The 23,889-nt window shown below is 32.5% G+C and overlaps 2 protein-coding genes across 2 annotated transcripts; one reads left to right on the plus strand and one right to left on the minus strand.

The window, feature by feature from the left end:
* Positions 1 to 272: 272 nt before the first annotated feature.
* LOC148611933 (protein meiotic P26-like) lies at positions 273 to 3,757 on the minus strand. Its single transcript, XM_088592949.1, has one exon. The coding sequence runs from the start codon at positions 3,626 to 3,628 to the stop codon at positions 1,508 to 1,510; it is 2,121 nt and encodes a 706-aa protein (XP_088449075.1). The 5' UTR covers positions 3,629 to 3,757; the 3' UTR covers positions 273 to 1,507.
* A 2,452-nt stretch (positions 3,758 to 6,209) lies between these two features.
* Positions 6,210 to 14,063, plus strand: LOC148611934 (acyl-CoA-binding domain-containing protein 6-like). Its single transcript, XM_088592950.1, has 7 exons — positions 6,210 to 6,368; positions 8,201 to 8,265; positions 8,800 to 8,896; positions 9,650 to 9,841; positions 11,581 to 11,670; positions 12,479 to 12,509; positions 13,862 to 14,063. Exons 1-7 carry the CDS (start codon positions 6,234 to 6,236, stop codon positions 14,002 to 14,004), a joined length of 753 nt encoding a protein of 250 aa, XP_088449076.1. The 5' UTR covers positions 6,210 to 6,233; the 3' UTR covers positions 14,005 to 14,063.
* The last annotated feature ends 9,826 nt before the right edge of the window (positions 14,064 to 23,889 follow it).

Raw genomic sequence — 23,889 nt, forward strand, 5'->3', positions numbered from 1 at the left:
TTATCGATGTTATATACTAGCAAGTCAATTTTATTTGATATGTGATTGCATGTATATAATAGTTCTTTCTAACTTTCCACATTGGAGATTAAAATATCTGCTACAATATATGAATGAGATTATAATTTACTTAACCTACGTATTCATAATAAACAAACAATTTCTCAAGGTCTTGACTCTTAAGAATAATACTGCGAAATGAGTAAGTATATGCGTGAGACATATAATTCGTATCCTTTCCTGAAAGGTAACACGTTCCTATCTTATCATCTGAATGACTAAACAAAACGGACTTTGACACATTTAACAGATTGATAACAGATTATCCAGTAAAAAATGAGGACTTTCAGGCTTTGTCGCTACATAGTTTTATTGGTCAATTAACCTAAAGCTGGTACACAAAAGTTAACTTCATGATACATATCGTTTGAAATGTTTTCCACGTGACTGCTATTTTTCTTAGGGAGATGTTGATTTGATAGTTTCATATCGTAAATTAGTATTAAAAGTCTTTTAATGTACTTAAAACGAGTTGTTTACACGATTTTTTCGCTAGTAAAGCATAATACAGTACAGAGGTGGGTCAACTAACCAAATTTTGAATGAATGTGTTTGGTTTTAGGTCGTAGTTGGTAATCAGGGGCGGATTCAGGCGGGGGCGTGGCGGTTGGGCGCCCCCCTAAAATCTGCATAACATGGGTTGTCAGGGGTAGATTTAGGCGGTTTAAGGTTGAAACTTTAATTTCTTGCTAATTTAACCACAAAGATATCTACATTGCCGAAAAGATATCTACACTGCACCCACTGTAGAAGAATATTTCAAAAATTTAACTTCAAAAGTTTTTTTTAGTGTGCGCCCCCCTAATCTAAAATCCTGGATCCGCCCCTGGTAATTATTTTGTTTCATCTTTACCTCGTAACAATGTTCCCCCTTTTGTTTTAGTGATGCTTACCAATTATTCAACTATTTTGGATTAATTTAGATGATCCGAGATTTCAAACCCTTATAAAACTCTTGGGCGTTTTGAAGGTATGTGCGGGTGAAAAACGGCGAAGAGGCAATGCCAAGTAGTTTATATAGAATGATCACCGAAGTAAAAAAAAGCATGTTCACTCTCAATACTAACCCAGTTTTTCAAGTATAATCACGATGAGAACATCGCAGTTGGAACATTCAAAGGACCTAAATATTTTAAAGTCAAATTTTGGATGATGAAGCGTATGCACATAGTCAATGCAATTGGCACTGTAGTAGCCCGAATGGTCCTTAAATATTATATGTCCGCGAGTTTTCAGTTTCAAAATGACATTATTATAATAACTTGTACTACCATTTTTCTTAACTTTGTTAAGGTTTGTTTTAAATTATCATTTTTTATTTCGAATCTACTATACTTTACCACTTTTCTTTACTATATCTTTAATGAGACGATTAGCTATTTACATCAATTTTAAAAGATGCTAAATGTCAGGAAAAAAACGAAAATGGATTGTATGCCATAGTAAATCACAAAACTAGCTGGAATACTTTTACGGTACTTTTATCACCTTGTGTAATGAGCAGACGTTCGTCATTCATATCGAAAGCGATTGCACGTGGATAAGAAATCATATCATGTGATATAAGGGTCTTCACACGGTCTCCGTCTGGGGAAACGACTTGTACACTTTTGGCATGGTTTCTACAGACGTACAGGTTTTCCTCGTTGTCAATGGCCAATCCCGCGGCGTGTCCGAGATCTAAACTGGAATATGAGTAGCAATGTTCTGCTGTTTCCATCAAAGTTGTAACAGAACCGCGTCGTTCGTCTGCCACGTATATCATTGTTCCTTTTGCGTTCGCAGTTATATAAACAGGGCGAGAAAACAGTTGTGAACCATCGTCATCATACGCCACGGTAGCGAGTTCTCTGCCATCAGTATCGAGAATTTTTAATGATGGTGGCATTCCATCATACACCAGCGTGAAAAATTTTCCACGGACATATGTTAAACCAAAGCAAGCTTCACCGTTAACGAAATAATCACCGAGGGAAAATTGAACGTCTCCAACATTTAAAATCTGAACCGCGCGCTCCTCTGGTAAAGTCACAGCTATTTCTGAAGGATTTATAACTGTGACATCCCATGACTTTGAGTTGAATGGCATTGTGGTAAGGAGGCGATAGTTCTTTGCAAATAACTTAATTTTTCGGTTCTGCCTGTCAACTAAAATCAACCGTCCGTCTGGAAGAAATGCAGCACCTGTATACCAGCTTTCATTGACGTCATCTTGAGCTCGGGCATCGAACGTTTTCATCACTTCTGCGCGCTTCCCACGAAGAGAAAGTGTTGACTTATTTAACTTGTTTGTCGCAGTATTCTTTTCAATTGAAATGACGTTTGGAAAGGGAGGAAGTTTTGAGGGTGAATGGCGGATCGACAATTTTCCCATTTCCTTCAGTTTATTTTGCATAAATTCAATGGTTTGGTCGACGTCAAACAAATATTGACAATCTTGAATTTGTGATCTCAAACGACCCATTGTTTCTTCATACCAAAAACATTGCATACGTATAGCTTCCATTATGTGAAGTAATCTAGAATCGGAAGCATGTACTTCAGCCACGTTCATCAACTTATGAGCATTTGAAACAGCTGAAATCATTCTCTTCCCTAGCTCCATCTCATTTTGTAATTTCCTGGCTTCATTATCGTGAATCTGTTTGATTTCACGTTTGAGATTTTTTTCCAGTTTGTCAAGAATATTAATGATATTGATACGAATAGAAGCAAAATTTTCGAGCAGACGACTTTTTTCTTCCTCCAAGAACATCAGATGATTTGAACGATCACCTATCATACCGTCTATATGATTCTGATATTGTTCAAGTGTTTTATTCAGAAATTCTGGCTCTTTCTCTAATTTGCTCTTTTTAACGGCATCGGAAATTGAAATTACTCTATCACAACGACGGTGTTCTTCGGCCACGCAGTTCGGACAACACAGTTCTTTATCTAAAACGCAAAATAGATCCAAAGATTTACCGGCATGTTTTGAACAAGGTTCTTGGGAATCTTTCAGTAGCTCCATTTCTTTCATGAATTCAGCCTTCGGTAGAACAGTATGATCCATTGACACTCTCATTCCCTTATGAACCTTAGCACAATTTTGGCATAAACCATCACGACACTCCTTACACCAAGACATGATGGCGGAAGACTCTCCGTTCCTGTAGCACGGGCCGCATGTTTTCTCGCCCCTCCGGAGTAGTTCGATGTCCAATAGATCCATAAGAAAATAGTTTACGGGGAAATCTTCGATCCATTTACTAGGTGGTAATCTTGTGTTTATTGTAACTTTTTTCTTGCATTGGTTACACTCATATTGTTCCGATTTTCTGTCAGGGTCCTTTTTGTCGTTTCCTTTTGAAACAGATTCGTTTATATGTTTGGCTAGACAGCTCTGGCAATAAGAATGTAAGCAAGGCAATGTTCTTGGCACACTTAGCCATTTTGAACATATTCCACAGATCAGAATACTCTCGTCAAATCTTCGCTGAGCCAGCTCTGGTTTCTCCATTATTACAGTTATAGACCGTATCATCGAATGAGTACCTTCGCTTTTATCCTTTACCTTTGTTGACATAATTTATGATTTTTTTTACCTTTTTCAATTGCTAAGTTTATGAATTATTCCTTATTGGTATGAAATTTGAAGCAAGAATGTCCTCCCTGTTTTATCAAACTAGTAATCTTGATGTGTGACGATTCAAATCTATTAAAATCGTCTATAAATCTAATTTCAATAGGAAATGAGAATTATGAAAAATTTAAATGCCAGGATGAAAGGACTCCTTTAACGCGAATCATAGTCAATAAAATCCGCACAATACCGATTTCGGATGTTTTATATTGGGATACAATATTTCTTTTTATCAAAATTCGCCCCTTTCTTAATATTTGAACCGTTGGTAAGGTAAACAGCAACATAATAGTTTTAGACTTTATTTCACATGTCATTTTACCTATGTATGTAAATTTTATTTAATATTAATAATTGTTGTCTATTCAGCAGACTAATTTTTCTTTTTAAAAAATAAATTTCTATCAAAATGAAGCATCGGTTGTCTATATGTGATTATAACGGCGATTTTTGGTATACGTATAATTCCTTGCGTTTTGAAGTATTGAAATCTGTACTTTAAAAACTATAAAATATCTAGAAACAGTTTTTGTTCTTTTCGGTTAAAAAAGGCACAATTAAAAACGGACCGTAATACAGCAAATACGGCTTTTTTCAATTATTAGATAAAAAATATTCCGAATTGATTTGGTTCACTTTGTTTAAATACATGTAAACTATTGAAGTGTCACTAACTACATATTTTAACATGATTCAATAGTTCAAACAGAACCGAACGGAACAATGAGAAAGGTTGTACAATTTTAAGTACCAATCTGTATAAGGATCTGGCAATGGGTGACACATCATTTTTCTCAGGTTGGTCCTTTTTAATTCAAATATATTCAGTACCTCTAGTTAACAACCGAAAGGATATTTAAATTTACCTTGAAGCATCTGTGACGTAGTTAATGTAGGGGAAAAGTGCGGGAAATTTTCCCCACTATTTTTTTCACAGTGCATTTCAACTAATTTGACCTATCAATACCTTAAAAGGGCAACATTTTCAAAACACTTTGATGGTTATTGCTGGAGGTTATTATGTATAAATACTTGGATAAGGCAATAAAATCTCTGCGTTTTTTTTCTTCGTGTGTCACACCTTATATACATTTTGCCGGATTCTTAGACAGGGAAGTACTTAACATGTTTTAGATTCTTTTAGGGTTTCAGGCAAATGAATGACTTTTCTACTTTACTGGGAGAAACTTTTCGACTTAAATACTGAATGAATGTAGGGTTAGCCGAAATGCTTAAAGCAAACAATATGCAAAATCATCAAATTAAAGATAGTTCAATTTATAAAAAAAGTTAAGGACAGTAACACGTTTGAATTTCACAAATCGCATAAATCTGACACTTTTTTTCTTTCCTTCTCGTGTGTGTGTGTGTGTGTGTGTGTGTGTGTGTGTGTGTGTGTGTGTGTGTGTTAAAAAAGAGGGGCTTCTTTTGTCGTCTCTCATATATCCTATGCCATAAAATTACAAAAAATGCATATCATATACATGTATATTGCAAATTTTGATATGCTGTACACGTCTTTCAAGGACTAACCTCTCATCATCAGTATTAGAATATAATACTTATATAGGAAGATCTACATCTAAAAATTAATGGTATAGAGTTGAGAAGTATCAAAACCTTAAACTATCGAAATGGGAAGCCAGAGTTCTACCATGTGCAATACAAGGAATGAAGCCTCGGTGAATTATGTATTTTGTAAATTTGTAATACTGCAAATTTTGAAAAATATGTTTAATAAAATCTAATATGATTCGGGGTCAGGAAGTCTGACAACTGGTTTGGTGAATACCCTCAGGGACCTTAGGTCCACCAGCAGTGACATCGACCGTGTGGTTATAAATTACAAAATATTATACCAATCATATATATTGTGAATTTCGATGTACGGTGTGCCGAATGGACTTGTCCTTGTTATGATCAAAATCAATTCTGTGTACACAAAATTGAATTCTGTTATAACAAAATCATTTTTGTCGTATAAAACTTTTTCTACAGACTTGTTTTATGATTACTTCAATTTTGTAATGGAAAAATTCATTTTTGTAGACAAAATTAAGTTTTGCCAAATAGGTGTGCAAACATTAACTTATTGGCATAGAAAATTGACTTTTGTTAAACAGAATTGAAATTGTATGCAAAATGTTGATTAAATTAGTTAGCATCCTGTGATTTTGTAATTTAAATTAATTTTTGTGGAGATAGAAGTGAAAATTTTACATAAAAGTCAATTTTGTGTCAGAAAAGTCGATTTTGTATGCAAATTAGTTTACAGAATCCTTTGGATATGCAAATGAATTCTCTCATCACGATTTTGTAAGAAGGTCTCACATTGGATACAGTAATCGCGGGTCTCGTAGACGCAGGTTTTCGATTACTTCGAGGAAGGGCATATCATATGGTTCATGCCCTATTCTGCAAAAGTACGTAATACTTCATTAATCATAATGTATTCCGTTTACTTGGTATTGTTTACGAAATGTTACTAGGTTTTAATCTTCTCTTTCGTTTCTCCTCCGGTTTTACTTCACAATTAGAATCTCCATAAATGGCAGACGAATTAGTTGATTTGGCACCCGAAGAATTATATGATTTATTCGAACATGCTGCCGCCTATTTAAGACATAATGCTGAAACGCAGAGTAGTGAAAATTTGCTTCATTTCTATGCCCATTATAAGCAGGTTGTTAATAGTATTGGTTCATAATAGGAGTTTCACAGAAACTTGCTCCCTACGATTAATCTTGATGAACATGATGTTTGTTTCACATTTATTTAACAGTAGATGACAAAAAAAAAATGCCACAACGGCCTTATTATTTTGACTTGCTTCCAACAGAAAACATATGATAATTAACCCAAATTCCTACATCCCAAATATAACTGCCATGACTCGTACAGTCGTAAGCCAGGGATTTTACTGGTCAAGGAGTAGCTCTAGCTCTAGCTATTTTTTTGTCCTCTCCAGTGAAACAAGTTAATGCTCAGATTTTAAGTGAAAACGTCTAGCGGATTGCTGATATTTTGTTTTGAAAATGACCAATCATACAATGATTTTCTTTGAGAAATAAAATTGTGGTGCAAAGAGAATTACTTCTGTCTTTAAAATGGCACGATCTACTATTTGACCAGTATAGTGAGGTGGCACTGTGTTGTGTAGGTAGCAAATCCACATGCTTTGATTATAACAAGGATTTCATGGTTTGTAGGAGACACTTTCGATTTAACCAGTTAAATAAGTAGATGTATATTTTTTTAATAATTAACAACATATGGCAGCAATAGAAGTCTCTTGATTTACATGCATGTTCAGTCAAACCTCGGTAGCTTGAACTCCAAGGGAAATGTGTTCAAGTTATTGGGAGTTCGAGAAATTAAAGTTCGTTTATTTCTGGATTTTTTTCGTTGCCTGTCTGAATTCAACTTTATTTTTAGAAATTGCTTACTTCCTACAAAGTTTTGTTAGTTCATGGATATTTTTCATTCGCTTACAGAAGATTATGTTGACTTGTGGACATTAAAAATACTGTGTTTGCTTTTCAAAACGTTCAAGTTCGAGTTCTTTGGTCAATAATTTGCTTTCGTCTGATTTTCTTTAATGCTTTCATCATGCTGACTTCGGAACATTATTGTACTTCAATCAGTACTATGTTGAAATCAAAACTACTTAATTAGTGGTGACTTAAATATTTCCTATAGTTAACTAAAATGACACTGATTAATGAGAGGGTTTCAGTTTTCACATCTTTTAATACCAAAGCTGACGAAATGGCTGACAAGTTTGAGTTAGTGAGGGTTATTCTCTAAGATTTATTACCAAACAGACCGACTAGTCAGTTCAAGTGTTAGAGAAATTGAAGTTAAAGAAATCCAAGGTTATTTATATGATTATTTAGAAGAAAATTTTGGTACTTAGAATTGTGTTCGAGAAATCCCCACTGTTCAAGCCATCCGAGTTCGTGCGAGCCAAGTTAGACTGTACATGTACTTCAGCAATGCTAGAGGTTGCCTAGCAAGCTTTTTTCTGATTTAATGCTATCCTAACCTCTAAAATCTAATATGTTTCGCGACAACACAAACAAGTATTTCAAATTTTATGGGTCTGTCAATCATACATACATGAAATTGAACATACAGGTAAAAATCAAACTAAACATTTCCTGATTTTTGGTTAAATCAATTTTAAATGGAGAAAGGTTGCAATGTCAAACTGAATGTTTTTTCACTAATATCCATTCCTCATCATTGTTCAGAAATTTACATAAACCAATCACCTGTCATATTATATAACAAAACCATGATCATTTTGGTCAATCAATCCATTAGCAATCATTCAATCATCAGTCATTGATCTATCAAGTAGTTGTGTGGATCAATTCAGGGAGTGTACTTCTACATAAGTATGTAAATGGTAAAGATTTGATATTTTAAAAAAAGTTTTGTCTTTACATGGCCACACATTTTCTTGGTGGTAATTTAGTATCCATCTTAGTGTAAATCTAAGTGATTTTTCAGGCAACAGAGGGACCATGCTATACAAAGAAACCAGGAATGTTTGATTTCCAGGGAAAGCATAAATGGTAACTTTTAAATGCAGATATTAGCTTTAATAAAGAAATGACCCTACAAAATATCTACAATCTCACTAGATAGCAATCACAGGATTGTAAATTTCTGGAGACAGTTCTACTTTCACCAAACAAATTGTATTCAACTTAAAAACAATCACTATGCATTGCCTTTTAGTTGAGATAATCATATCAATCATATTCTTTTAAGTTTCTTAAAGCACAGGTATAGTATTTTCCCTTGAAAAAAAAAATAGTGCCATTTACATTGTGTGGATTACTTTAAAATTCAGGATTTAACTCCAGCTGAGAATAATAAATCAATTGATTTAATTTGACAATGATTCTTTTAATTAAAACTGAAGTTCAAATTTTTAACTGGAGAAAGTTTTGAAAGCCTAAGTTACCTCCCTTTGCGAGAAAGAAATAGAAACAGAAGATTCTGAAAATTGCTATAAATAATTGGAGGTTTATATCAAAAGTGGGTGCTTGGAGAGTTAACAACTATGCTCTTTAATTATGAATGTTTTTTTATATTACTCATAGGGAAACTTGGAAGAAGTTAGATGACATGCCGAAAGAGAAGGCAATGGTTGAGTATATTACTCACTTAACATCATTGTGTCCAGGCTGGGAAGCAGAGGTGAGTATATAACTCACTTGACTTCAGTATGTCCAGTTTGGGAGGCTATAGTTGGTATGATTACACTCATACAATAGATATTTAATATCTTATAGATTTTTCATTAGAACAGATCATAATAATCCTAAGGAATCCATGTTAACCTCAAGTGTTTATATTGGTTGAGGTTGATATTTGATGCAGTATGGAAAAATGAAATCAAATTCTGATAATATCTGGATATATTTCAATTTCAGTCATAATTCATCACCATATATCCACCGTATTAGCCGTGTAGGCTTTGTGAATGCACGAAGTGCAGTCTATAATGCATTTGAAGTAGATTGTTAAGGGTAATTATTTTCAATTTAAATTGAATTTCATTACTAAATATAATTAGTGTTTCCTGCAGGTTTTGAAAAAAGCCCTGTAATCCTGTTCAATAAAGTATACTTTTAGTGTAGCATGTTTTGGAAGATCATGCAAGCAAAAACATCTATTTGGCAGGGCCTAATCTAGACATCAAGGAAAAGTTTTAGTAAATTCTGTTTGAAAAATAATACTATTGACATTTCTGTGTATGTAATCTATGACAAAAACTTCTCCCTGTCAGAAACAATTGGGAGAAGTGAGCACAAACAAGGAGAAGTTTTTGCTATTTTTCTCCCTCTAGTTTAAGCCCAATTTAGGTAAAATAGACAAAAAAGTCAAGGTGCCTGTGCCCTTTCAAAACCGTCAGTAGCTAACACTGGTAATGTGTACTATTTTTTGTAGATAGATAACATTGATGATAAAAAGACGAGGAGTGGAACATCATGGGTATCAGTGAGCACCATGTCTAATACAGACATTGAAATAGACAGCAACAATAAAACTGTGTTTGACTGGTGTAAGGAAGGTGACATGGAGCAGGTGTCAAAGTTAATAAAGAATCCTGACATTGATGTCAATAATTTGGATGAATCAGTAAGTTATGTATGATTTTATACTAAGTAATATACACCTTGTACTGTCATTTCTATTACCGGTGCAACCATATTTGGAGATATATATATTTTCCCATTGTTTTTATGTCAGTTGATTTTGGTTTGATTCATTTGTGTAAATTGTTTTTATGTTGGACATTTATGTTTTGTTTATTAATACAAAAAAAAAAAAAATCAGGGAAGAAAATAAGTTCTTTTATTCACACTAACTTTGAAATAATGATTGTTGTTGTATACCTGTTAACCTTTGGAACAGTCTTATCCTCTGACACTGTCTCATAAGGGATATTTTTATCGTAAAAGCCATTTTTTTATGTAAAAATTCAATTACCTCGTATTTTTCACAGGAAATGTAATTTTAACCAAAAATCTCCTACAAAGGTTGAGGTACATTAACGGATGATACTTAGTTTTCTGAAAATTGATGTTTGAATAATAGTTAACTTTAACTTGCTGAACAAAAGTGTTAAACCTGAAGTTTAATTGCCTGTATTTATAACTTATCTACTCTTCACATTTGAGTTATGATCATTGACCAAAAAAGCTGATTTTGTTAAATTTTACAAACCAGAAAGTAAATTACCCATCCACATGCATTACAGGTGTCTGTGTCTATATAGACCCATGTATTTTTTTGATATTCTGAAGCATTTTGCCTATTTCTTCAGAATTCTTGAAGATTTGGAGACATTAAGTCTATAATGAAAATGCAGCAACATTCTTTTGCCAAGTGTATAAATTAAGCCTAGAAGGGGGCCAAAAACATCCCTTATTGTACCTTATCCTTTACATTATTATGTGGGAGATCCTAAATATTTATTGATTTTGTGGTAGTCTCCCACCCTAATGTGGGAGGGTTAGCTGATATGGTGGTATAGATTGCTATTGATAATTTTTTCTGTGACTACATGCAAGAAGGATTAGCCACAGGAATGCAGAAGTTGTTTAAGTTGGTAATTACACTGTAATATTAAAAAACTTGAGAAACATAATCTTAATGAGTGAGCAGTTGATTATTATTGACTTAAGGCTTTATGAAAGGTGATGGTCTAATGCTTAATGAACAAATTTATATGTAAATATCAAATCAAGATTTAACCAAAATATCGTTAAAAAAGTACTGAAGCGTGAACAGTGGGTCAATTCAAACACATCAAATTCCAAATACATGAACATTGCTAGAGCCTGAAAAAAGGGAACAAAGATGATCTACATACACAGTGTACTGAATGAAATAAAATAGATTACATATAAAAACTGAAAATAAGACAAAAAACTGAAGAGCTGTCAATATGAAATCCCACAAAAAATACCGGGAGGGACATCAGGTGGTCCCAGAAAGGTAAGCATGTCCTGCTTTGGCAGCGGCACCTGTCATATTGCAAGTAAGTTTAATGATTATTAAGATAATGTCAAACACCAGATAATGTAATAAAATTGTGACATGGAAACTTCTTGTTGCTATCTTGAGCAACTTACTTTATTGTCTTTAAAAGTAGAAATTATAAAGAAAATGAACGCAACTGGAAATTAGGACATTTAGAGATACTATGCATATGCTGTAAATAAGAGTATTTATTGTAAAAAAAAATGATCACCTGATTGACTTAGTTCTTGTACTTTTTGTTTTATAAACAACATAATATTTTGCTTTGCATGGAATTGAGTGTTTGATAAACAAGTAATTATTTAATATATTTTGTATTTTTAAAACTTTAGGGCATGGCATTACTTCACTGGGCTTGTGACAGAGGACTAAAAGGCATGGTACAATGTTTATTGAGTAGTAATGCTAATATTGATATTAAGGTATAACAAACAAAATAGTGTGATTTTTATAAAATTGAATTTTTGATATAACATCTCTTCTTATTGGTTGGCATTCCTTGTATGATAATGCTACTTTAGTATGGACCACATGATTAAGATTCATATACTGAAAAAAATATTATAATAATTCCTCATTCCAGCTTTCCGGTTTTTTCATAGATATTCAGAGTTAGATATAGCAGCCTGCCCACCAGCCCGAGACTGGTTATTTTTTGGCAGGGCTATCTAATTTTAGCAAAAAATTATACAGCCATATAGTAAATATATTGAAAAACTGTATTGAGGACTGGCTGGACTTTTAGTCAGTTTCCTATCCTAAGATATTGCCATTTGTTATACACACTTTCCTTTTGATTATTGCTGAGTTTTTACCAGTGCAGTAGATTTGTTATTACCCTTCATTAAATAATATGATATTATCCTTGTCATACTCTGTATAGCTTACTTTTTAAAATTCAGGGATGATTTTTTTCTGCTTTTTAGCCGATTTCTGCTAATTGAAATCGGGATTTTACCATAACGATTCTTCTTTGTTTACTGTTTTTTTTTTTTATTTCTGATTTTACCAATTACCGCTATGTTTGATAACCTTGTAAAGTCATCACTGAAAATAAATCTGATATGTAAAGAAAAATGATAGATTAAACATTTTTTTTTTAATTTCTATTTATAATCCAGTATTCAAATTAAATTTTTTTCTGTGTATGCAACCTCCACCACTAGTAGCAGAAGAATTATTTTCCGCAATAAAGGAATATTTTGTACATTCACTTTATTTTATTGCCAGGATGAAGACAAACAGACTCCTCTCCACTATGGTATGATAAATTTATTTAAAGCAGAAGACAAATGTAAACAAGTAACAACATGAAGCACTAAAATTGCAATTTTTACTTGTAATTTTTTTGGGCAATTGAAAAATTTTAAATCTTAGAATTTTGAAACCTAAAAAGTTTTTCACTTGTTTATCAACAATTGAAAATTTGCTTTTTCATCAGTATGAAAAGAACAGAGATTTTGGCCATATTTTTCAGCTATGTTTAGTTTTCACTTATTTACAAAAGCAATTTATACAAAGATTAGATTATTAAAATGCTTGTTTCTTACCCTTTTTTGGCTCCTAATGCCTAAGTGGTTAGGGTTATAACCCCATAATCTTATTAATGGAACATTGTGGTACAATTTCATAGAGATCCATACACTTTTACTCAAGCTTTTGTCAAGAAATTAGAAAAAAAAATTTCAATTTTAATTTACTCTGTAAGAAATCCCTTAACGATTAAGGTCATGACCCTAAAATTTATTTTAAGTAATATCTTTGTGATATGGAACCTTGTGGTACAATTTTATGAACCAAATGCCTTTATGATATTGTACTAAAATGTTCCATTCTACAAAAGAAAAATTGAAATTGATTTTAGTAGTTATTGTTTTAGAATTTCAGGAATTATTGGCCTTATTATTTTTTATGATACTTATTTTTGCAATGCAGGATATAAGTACAATTATGCTGTGAATTTTCATGACTTTCTTGTTTAACATGTTGACAACACTAAAGAGACTGTAGACAACACAAAAAGACCAGTCAGATAAATATTGCTAATTTCAGTATGCTGTACTGGTGTTTTAAGGAATAACCTTTTTTGAGCAGCATTAGAATGAAAGTTAAAGACCCCAAAATAAGATATAATACAAGAAGAACTCAAACCTAAAAAGCCAAATCCAGCACGAGAAATTTCTTTTTTTCTTTTTTTTTTCTTTGCTGGAAAAATTAAGTTTGTTTACAGTAGGGCAAAACAATTTTTTTTTGTTAATGGACATTATTGAATGACAGTGTATGGAATTGTTAAAGAAATTGTACCACCAGATTCCATCCCATAAATACACATGGAAGTTAAGGATTGATTTTGGGCTATGACACTCATTGTTAGGGAATAAGCCTTGTAATATAAAAGAATTACAAGTTTGAAAAAAGAGCTGTCTTACTCTTAAGTATAAACAATTATATTTTGTTTCTTGGTTTTAGTATTTGCCCTGTTTCCTTAGGTTGATTGCACTGGAAATGTGACATGCCCTTTTTACTAGGAATTTTACATGAGGGATATGAAAAAGTATAAAAATGATAAATTGATAATTCCCTTTAAAATCATCAGTTTGCTTTATTTTTCAGCCGTTAGTTGTGAGCATGAAGATGTAGTGACTCTACTGTTGGCCCAAGGGGCAGATAAATCATGTATAGACTGTGATGGTAATTCTCCTTTAGATCTGGAAACAACAGACAGTATTAGAACTTTATTGACAGAAAATAGATGAATGTTTTCTTATACGTATTATCAGGTGAATCTCTATACATTAAAGTCTTCAGCATTATATTTATTGACAGTATACGTGCACAATTTATGGGGTTTAGGGGATATAGGGGTTGTTTTTAACGTTTATACCTGTGACGAGGACTGGTTGTATCGTGCCAACCTATCAACATTAATGACCTAACCGAACCAATCTGTTAAACCTCAGGTAACCTATGTTGTCCAGCCAATCAAAATACTTACTGCACATCAATTTATAATAAATTATTACTCTGTATTTCTTTCTATTAAACATTTTATCCTGTGTATTGTTTTGCACAATAAAAATTGATGTAATGTAAAAACTTTATCTTTAATATATTTGAGTTTTTGACAAAATGCATTGATTTCAAAATTACTTAATTTAATTGAATTAAAAGATATTTTTTTTAAAGGGAGAAGAATGATAGGAAGAGAAATTCAATGGAAATTCATTTTCTTGCAGTTTGTAATGCATTTAGCCAGAAATAAAGTACCAGTTATCTGAAAAATGTCCTAGAAAGTAAAAGGCTTACATTAAAGTTTTGAAAATATTTAAATATATAAATGCCATAAAATTTGACTCATTTGTTTCAAAATCAAGATCAGTTATCTGTTTTTTGTAGTTAATTAGGAAGTTTTTCCATTTTAAATCATTTATTGTTATAAAATAGAGAATGTTCTGTAATCCAAACATATTATGCTTGATTGATATGATATTAACTAATTTAAGTTGTGAATACTATTCATGACCGTGGAGTGATTCAAAGATGATAGGAAGTTTAGAACACAATATCTATTTTTCTCTTTGTTGAAAAAAGGAAAAAAATGAAGTAGAACACAGACAATGTAGAGCTAGAACACTGCTATTTTGAATCTTCTAGGCTATTATTTCCTTATGATGTGAGTGTTCTTAGTTATAAAACCCCATGATCTTGTATGGCGCTGCCATTGTCCATATTGTCGTCATCGTCATCCTTAAATACTGGGTTTTTGTGCGATAGTTTGAGTATTGTTGATTTTTATAAAATTTAATACCAAGATTCCAAACAACAAAATTATTTTTGGGGGTTATGGCCTCAACTGTTAAGTATTAAGGGCCAAAAGAAGTATTTAAAAGAATTTAACAGTATAAGTCCTGTAAATGCATAGGAATTTCCATGATATTTTTCCACAATAATTACCACAACGGTCAGACTTTGATTTTGTGAGGTAATGACTTGAACTTTTCAGAGTCCAGACAACAATTTTACTATTAGTGAATGCATCTCTTTGAATTTGTATTACAAGGTGCCATGCCATCTAAAGAAGGCTGGGTTGATTTGGGGGATAAAACTTGTACCATGAAGGGGTAAGGGGCCTGAAACAGGCATTTTCGTTATATCAGTATAAATTATATATAATAACTTGAAGTAAAAGTGAAAGGATTTTTTAAAATAAATTTTACTTTGAGGTGTCATACCACATAATGAACAAAGGAACAAATATGGTGAAACGCAACGAATGCACCATCGTATAACACATATAAAATAAGTAAATACTTATAGAGATCACCAAAAGGTGTAAACACATCATCAAGTAAGCTCTGAAAGACCCCGACCACTTAAGTAATAAATCCACGATAACAGAACAATCTATAAAAAAGTAAAATAATGACACAAAGACACATTAATGACTAACATAGACAACAATTAGAGTCGCAAACCAAGTATCGAACTGCGAGCGCAGAAGACAACTTTGAAATAGGGACATATATAACATCCATAATCGACAAAATTAGATTCAGGCAACGAAAAATCACCAAAAACATGCTTCATTCATAAATGTTTTGTTGAAAATTTTGAATTTGATCTTGAACTTGATACCAGAAAGCAATAAATCGTGCGATAATAAACAACGCCTGAACAAAAAATAACTAGAAGATTGGAAGGCTGACATTGATTTATGGGGTTGTGAACAAGTTTAAATGGTGTGTCCATACCTCTCCCAACTGTTCAGAAAGAACGGATATGGTGAAACACAACAAATGCACCAGTGTATAACCTAAATATACAATAGTAAATAGTTTCAGAGATCACTCAAAGGTTTTCAACGAGTATAAACACACTTTCAAGTAAGCTCTGAAAACCTCGGACGACAATATTAATACAATCAACGGTAACAGAAAGATATTACTTCAAAAAACTAAAAAGTAAAATAACGATAAAAAAAAGAAATGCTTATGACCAAGATCTCCTGATTGTGGACAGGCGAAGTCTGCGGTTGGGTAAATCTGGTCTTGTAAGGTCTTAACCAGCCTTTTACTTTTTAATGTAAAAACCAACACACACCATGAAATTCACTCAACAATACAAGATGAGCGATTTGGAGCCACTAGGGCCTTAAGATGTATTTAAACATATAAACATAGTAACAAAAAAGACTTTTTATTTGTAAAATAAAATTGTTCATGCATAATGCCATAATGAAAACAATTTTACATCCTTATATCATTATTTATTAGCAATGACCTTACTCAAGTGAGACATTAGAATATCGTCATTTGGTATTGGTTGTAGGTTAATTAGTGGTTCAAATTTTCAGAAATACGATTTTTTTTTATAGTTTTCTTTTATTTTCTACTACCAAAAATCTTTTAACAAGATTTAGTACATTTCGTGCGTTTTAAGTTACTGCACTTCAGGACATTCCTGTATTTCGATATTTTTTCACTATCAAAATATAGAAATATTTATCCCTTTCATGAAAGTTTGTTTCTTTAATCTTAGGGATGTTATCTAGGGACAAAGTCTATACATTGAAAACAGACACACACAACAAAGAAAAATAATAACAAAATAATACGTACAAAGTAACAAAATGTAATGAGCAACTCGGACTCAACTAAAAACTGGGAGCATGGACCAGGTGCATCGTCTTCTGCTTTTCTAGAAAAAAACCTGCTGAGTTGCTCGTAAAATGTCAAGTCCAGAGTTAACGAAAGAGGAAAGGAAAACTATGACACATTGAACAAATTAGTTGTCATGGTGCACATGGATACACCGTAACGATCCACGACTTCACGACGAAGACCATGAAACTTCTGAGGTGGTGACTTCAATATTGCAGCAACATAATTGGTTCCAGAAATGTTTTAGATATCAATATGAATTATCGTCTGTTTTATTTGATTTTTTTTTCTATTTCAAATAAATCTTCAAAAGTGAGAAAGCTTATTTCTTCCTTAGTGGGCGCTTTGCTCAGCAGTACATTTGTTTGTGTGAACATATAATAGGATTTCATGTGCACTTCTTAAACTTGTATTTGTGATTTAGATGTGTTTGTCTGTATGACGTTCACGAAAAGGAGATTTTGAGCAGAACATACACAGTATTACTCTTTTATAAAATGATAGTTCATAAGTTTTGTTTTCTTTTTTTTCTTTCTTTTTCTTTTGTTTTTTGTATTTAGAGATTCGCATAAACGATTAAAGAATAATTTAAAATTCACAATCTTGAAAAAAAGAGCGAACGATCAAAGGACAATATGCCTGTTAGAGAGTATGGTACTAATATTTGTTTACACCCGTTGTCTTCTTTAGTGTGAAATAATCCTAACATTGTTTAAAGCAATTTTGTTTCGATACATTTTAATTGGTAAATGTATTTTATTCAAAACCTTTTTACCCAATGTTTGCAACTAGCGATGTCAACTCCCGAGAACACCCTCAATCAACCAATCAAAACCTGATCGAATAACTCAGTCAGGGTATGTCCTACTAGCGGCTGGGCTGCTCTGTTGATGCTCTGGCCCACTCCCAGACCCCACGTGGGTCCGAGAGCGTTTCCCCACTCTAGCTGTTTGGGAGTACGTCAACGCGAAGAGTGTCGAATTCATTACAAATGACTGTGTATTTATTTAGCCGTGATATTGTAATTTTATCACAATTAGATGAGAAACTAGTTGGTCCGTTTTCTTTTTTGAAAAGGAACAGCTAGACCTGAATAACATTTTGACTGTTATTTTTTACCATATTGACGACATGTTTAATTAAAATCGACTTGCATCATTAATTACAACACACATCAAAGTGACGACAATAGGAGTATTTGCCTGTATTTTCTTACTTTATGTACGATAAAGTATTTTTTTTTCTTTTAATTTGGATTTTCCTCTTTCTTTTGATATACACATTTTTAGGAATTCATATAACTGTCGTGAACACTCATCTGGATATTTTGAATGCTCGTTTCTTTCTTTTAATATTTACCTGCTTGTCCCAATCTGATTAAAAACCATTTAAAAATAGAAGAAAAACCAAACAAATTACGATTTTTTTTTATACTGGTTCCATTCCATGTTATATTAAAATGATAAATGTACTTTACAAGAACAAGAAAAAGGGACCATTTTACGAATTAGTTACAATGTACTTCACATAGATAATTATATTTTATAAATTATCGAGTTTTTGCAGACTTAGTGCAATCCTGTACTTTTCCATCATACTTGAAAATAATATTAAGCTTGGTAGCTGGATAAGTGCACCGGTCGGTAGCCTTGGCTATCTGTGCTTTTCTATGAATTTCCGTCACATTAACCTTGTCACGTCTCTGGTAAAACAAGAAACAAGAAAATCACGTACACTAACTACTGCGGTTTTGTAGAAATAAATACAAAATGGGAAAGTTAACCAACCTGTATTTAGAAAAGAAAGGAAAAACAAAAACATATTGAAGCCAGAAACAGTAACGTAAGTACATTTTATACAAGAAATGTGTTTAAGCAGTTTCAAAAAATATTCGAATGAAGAAAGCAAACATGACCAAATAGCTAGGGTCTATTAATATAGAACCCCGACCCGACTTTCAACGTTATGCATGATCAAGGTGCACCATTTTCTGGTTTTCTAGAAAGGTCAAGAGCGGATGGTCAATGATAAGGGGTACAATGGTGATTAATCGTCAATACCAGTACACAATAAAAACTTGTTCAATTATAGTTTTTGAATTTGTATAAGATACACAATTATACAAATTTGTATAAATACATCAGGCGATTCAAGGGACTTGTACAATATTCAAAATTTAATATTTTAACAAAGTTTGTATTTTTCGTACCTGGAAATATTGATAACATTTTATTATTATTATTATTATTATTATTATTATTATTATTATTATTATTATTATTGCACGACTTATATCTTCTATATTCACACATTCAAACAGTCTGCCTTTTACTTTGATTGGTGCTTTTTACAGTTTTTTCCTTATTCTTATTTTTAGTCTTAGCTTAAATAACGGTTATTCGATTAAAATAAATAAAAAACAAACAAACAAACAAAAACAAAACAAAAACAAAAAAAAGAGAAAAAAAACTAAAAAAAAAACCAAACAAACAAAAACAAACAAAAAACATTAAAAAAAACCAAAAAAAACTTTGAACAACATGGATGACTAAAGACAAATTAACGCATCTAACTACTAATCAAACCTATTTTACGAAAAAATCGATAATGCGATGATATCAGTTGTGGATTATCCGGTTTTTATTACCGAAGATTCAAGATTCAATATTTTATTAAAGTCTCACCACTTGTACAAGATATAAAATATCATAATTTATACAACATACTTATGCTTAAAAGTCAACAGTAAAAGACATGAAAGTATTAAAAGCAGTATACAAGTGCCATTCTATTAAGAATTATGAGAGACTATTAAGATATATTCATATATGCATATGCAAGTAAAATACAAGAAGAAATATACAGCACATTTATCGTTATCAGACAATGTATAAATTTATTACATTTACACGCTTCCTCAAATAATAATTACGAAGATCTGCATATAATGGACATAAAGTTAAAACATGTTTTCATCTTCGATAATATCTTTACAATTAAAGCAAATGCGCTCAGATACTGTTTTTTTTTTTCATAACGTCCAGTTTCTATTCCAAATGCACTTCTGTGCTTTTTGGACATATATTGTGTTAGATACGACTCTGAACAATAATTTGTTTTATAAAATTTATAAGTTCGTAGTTTACTACCATTATTTTGTAACAATATTTTATTTTGCCATTCACAAGTAAATGTATTAAATAAGAAAGTTTCAAGTTGAACAATAATATGTCTATTTAATATACTATCTAGATTTGCATATACATCAAAATTACACTCTTTGAGTTCACACATTACTCTAAAACACCAGATTTTCTTCTTATTGATATCATTTCTATATAATTAGTTCGATTACTATACATAACATTGCATCTAGCCCAGTGTCTAAAACACATGTCCATTGCTTAACATTGGGTGGTCTCCAGCCCATATCACCATGAATAACATCATTTGGTGTATATTTGCCAACTCCCCTATAAGAAATCTGATAGCCCTGTTCTGGACAGCATTAATACAAGGAAAATTGCGAGTGCCCCAAACTGAAGCTCCATAGCTTATTACTGACCAAGCAAGGGTATCAAAAAGTTTAGTAAAAGTACTGTGTGGAAACCACCATGTACTATACTTTAACAATAAGTAGACCAAGAGCACGACTTGCAAATCTAGCTACAGCTTTGGCTGTTTCATTATAATCAAGAAATTCGGTTAACAACAGTCCAAGATATGTATAACTTGATAGTATTTGTACATTATTATCATTTAAAATAAACACATTTGATGTTACGTTTACAGATGGGTTCCTAAATTGTACAATTTTTGGCTTATCTAGATCGACTTTTAAACAATTTGTTACACACCTTTTACTTAAACCACCCAATAAAACTTTATATCATTTTCATTTTCAGCAATGAGGACAGTATCATTTATGCGTGTTATTTCCATAACTGGAAGCATGCGCGTCATGCGCTTTCATTTTTAAACGGTGCGATGACATTCATAGTTAAAATTTTGAAGTCTGGATTCTCTTATCTAAGAAGTGAAGATTGCTTAATGTTTGTTGGAAGATTCTCCACGACAAGAATGAACAAATCGAGGAGAAAACTGATAATGTGTTCAATAAGATAGCTACATGCTAAGAAAATCAGTCTCCGATAGGTCCCAAGGTAGTGTACACTGGGACACATAAAGAAGCGTGACATCCTGGGTTTGAACGCAACAAAATTGCAAGCCTTTTGTTGGAGATCCCTTTCTCTATCGATTTCGTAATAAGTTCCGGCTTTTATACTGACTACATTTGATAATACTGCATCGAATTTTTTTTGTTGGAATTCTAAACCGAAAATATCATCCTTCAAACCAAAAGCCCTGATATGGCTCCTCATTTTTCCGCGGCTTTATTAACAATATTTGTGCTGAGGGATAAACTGCTCATCAGCAGTCAAGTCGAGTTTGGTATTGATACCATCAATTCAACTTACGGATTGTTATACTTATCAAGGATAGGAAACCAATGAGCTTTGGAAGTGAAATTAGATACCTTTTGATGAAATTTTGTGAATGAAGAGGAAGTTTCATCAGTTAGTTTAGAAGTGCCTTCAACAAGAAGAGAAAAAAGAAACATTGAAGATCGGTTTCATTTTTAAATAAATCGGTCACGGGTGTGGTGGAAATCCTTTAAACAAAACGCTATTTTTTAATCACTTTGGGCTACTAAGTCTAGTGTACAACAAGCAATCTCGTCAACGCCGTCTTAACTACATTGGCAATTGGAGCAATTGGAAGAATCCCTGCACAATTTGGGATTATCCGTTGTATTTTGAGTTGTTTTTCAAAGCCATGAAGTCAAACAAATCGTTGTTATGTTGACGGGCCCTTTGGATAATATCCTTTGTAAGTATCGGGTGGCAATACGATAAAAATAACTCGGTCTTGATGAGGTCCTTTCTAATTCGGAGACGTTCAAATTTACCTTGAACATTTTGAATGGTCAGGTGCATCAGCGATCAACACGTGTATCATTTCTTATTCTTTTTTATTTCTTTGTTTGTTGTTTATAATAGATCAATGTCCTGTTAATTTAGCATCTTGCTATACTTGAATCTAGATTTCAAAAGAAATGAAATCCCTCTTTTAACACGATATAATGACGTTTCCAAATAACTGTCGTCATTACATTCCCGAATCACCTATGTCTTTCATTTAGTCTGAACTTATATTTCTATTTATTAATGACGCTTCAATATTAAAAGAGTTATCAAGTGAACCAAGGTTATAGCGGTAACCAAAAGAATGTAATCTGGGGACAAAGACCAAACATGGAAAACAGACATAAACAACAAAGAATATAAAGTAACTAAAATCATACATACAAAGTAACAAAAGCAAATGATCAACTCGGACTCCACTAAAACTTGAAGCATGGACCAGGTGCACCGTTAGGTTTTTCTAGAAACACCCGCCGAGTTGTTCATAAAAAAGTCAAATCCGGGGTAGCGAACGAGGAAAAAAAAACAATGACTCGTTGAATAAATCAGTTTTCGTGGTGCAGATGGACACACCATAACGATCCACGAGTTTATGATGACGACCATAAAACTTCTGTACTGATGACTTCAATCTTGTAGCGACATAACACTGTTCAAGAAGACTATTTGTTAGAATTCTAGAGGATACAAAAAGTCTGCGTAGTTTCGTCAAGCTCTGGCATAACGTATGAGTTGTGATATGAACACTCCATACGCAGGTGCTGAAGGGATGTTGCCAAAGATGAAAGGAAAATTGACAATTCTGAATGAAAAATCATCACGTTTGTGGTATGGTTTGGTTAATAGTTTTTTACCATCGATTTCTAAGTTTAGGTCAAGATATGAGCTGTCTTTACAGTGTCTGTAGTATCCTTTATCTCAAGTTCATTGGGGTAGATGCGATGTATCAAATCCCCGAAATTAGGATTGTTTAAATATAATACGTCATCTATATGGCGGAAACTGAGATTAAAGGATCTAGCCAAACAAATGTTTTTCTTTCGGATCAGATCAGCTATAAAGTCAGCCTCATAAGAGTGAAATAATAGGTCAGCAAGTAAAAGAGCACAATTTGTTCCCATTGGAATTCCGACCGTTTGCTGAAAAACACGTCCACCGCACTGGACAAATATGTCGTCGATTAAAAATTCCAGCATTTTGTAAACATCTTCCTCTGTATATTTGGAAGATGACTTGGAATTATTTCTTACAATGTATGAGGAATCTCTACCAATCACTTACTAAAAGTTAACAATAAAATTGATCAAATACTTGGAGATAATCATCATGAAAACTGCACTATTTTTTTTTTCAGGACAACAGATGCTGTTCAAGTGTCAATTAGTGGACATTTAGGAAATTATCATTTTTATATCTGCATGGAAATTATACAAATAACAAGTTATTCCTTTGATTATTATCTTCAATCACGTAAGTGGTCTCTTTTAAAAAAAAGAAAAACTTACAACAAAGGAAATTATTGAAGATTGAGAAGTTTAACGAATAGTCTAACTTTATATAGTTGATATTCAGTAGAATTTTGAAGTTGCATTTTCATTTTCGAAAATTTTTGTTTCTGTTGAAATATGCCTTTACTTTGAATTATTTCTACTAAATTGTACTTTTCCTGTATAATTTCATTTGATATCCACAAATAAAATGCATTAAATACATGAAATAGGTTATATATTTATTGCCTTGCAAAACAAAAAACCGACCTTGATAAATTCATATGCATGTGACTTTTTGTGACCTTTACCCGCGCATGTGCTGTGGGGGTCGCTTGTTTGGTAACAAATTGGATTGCAAAGCGAAAGTGGTTATTCAACGGCAACGAAGACCGACGGACTCAATCCGTAAAAGAAAAAAAAAGTTCGAATATAATCCAAGGATCCTTTTGAAATTTACGTATTGTGATATAATGTGGCTCAAATATGGTCATTAGTTATTTGAAAAC

Source organism: Perna viridis, chromosome 7 (assembly GCF_037379345.1).
Source record: "Perna viridis isolate PV_CMFRI_1.1 ecotype Kerala chromosome 7, ASM3737934v1, whole genome shotgun sequence".
Lineage (NCBI taxonomy): Eukaryota > Metazoa > Mollusca > Bivalvia > Mytilida > Mytilidae > Perna > Perna viridis.

Coding starts and splice junctions, on each gene's coding strand:
- LOC148611934 (XM_088592950.1), top strand. CDS start 6,234: ATGGCAGACGAATTAGTTGATTTGGCACCCGAAGAATTATATGATTTA. Junction 6,369..8,200: donor TCTATGCCCATTATAAGCAG/GTTGTTAATAGT, acceptor GTGATTTTTCAG/GCAACAGAGGGACCATGCTA. Junction 8,266..8,799: donor TTCCAGGGAAAGCATAAATG/GTAACTTTTAAA, acceptor TATTACTCATAG/GGAAACTTGGAAGAAGTTAG.
- LOC148611933 (XM_088592949.1), bottom strand. CDS start 3,628: ATGTCAACAAAGGTAAAGGATAAAAGCGAAGGTACTCATTCGATGATA.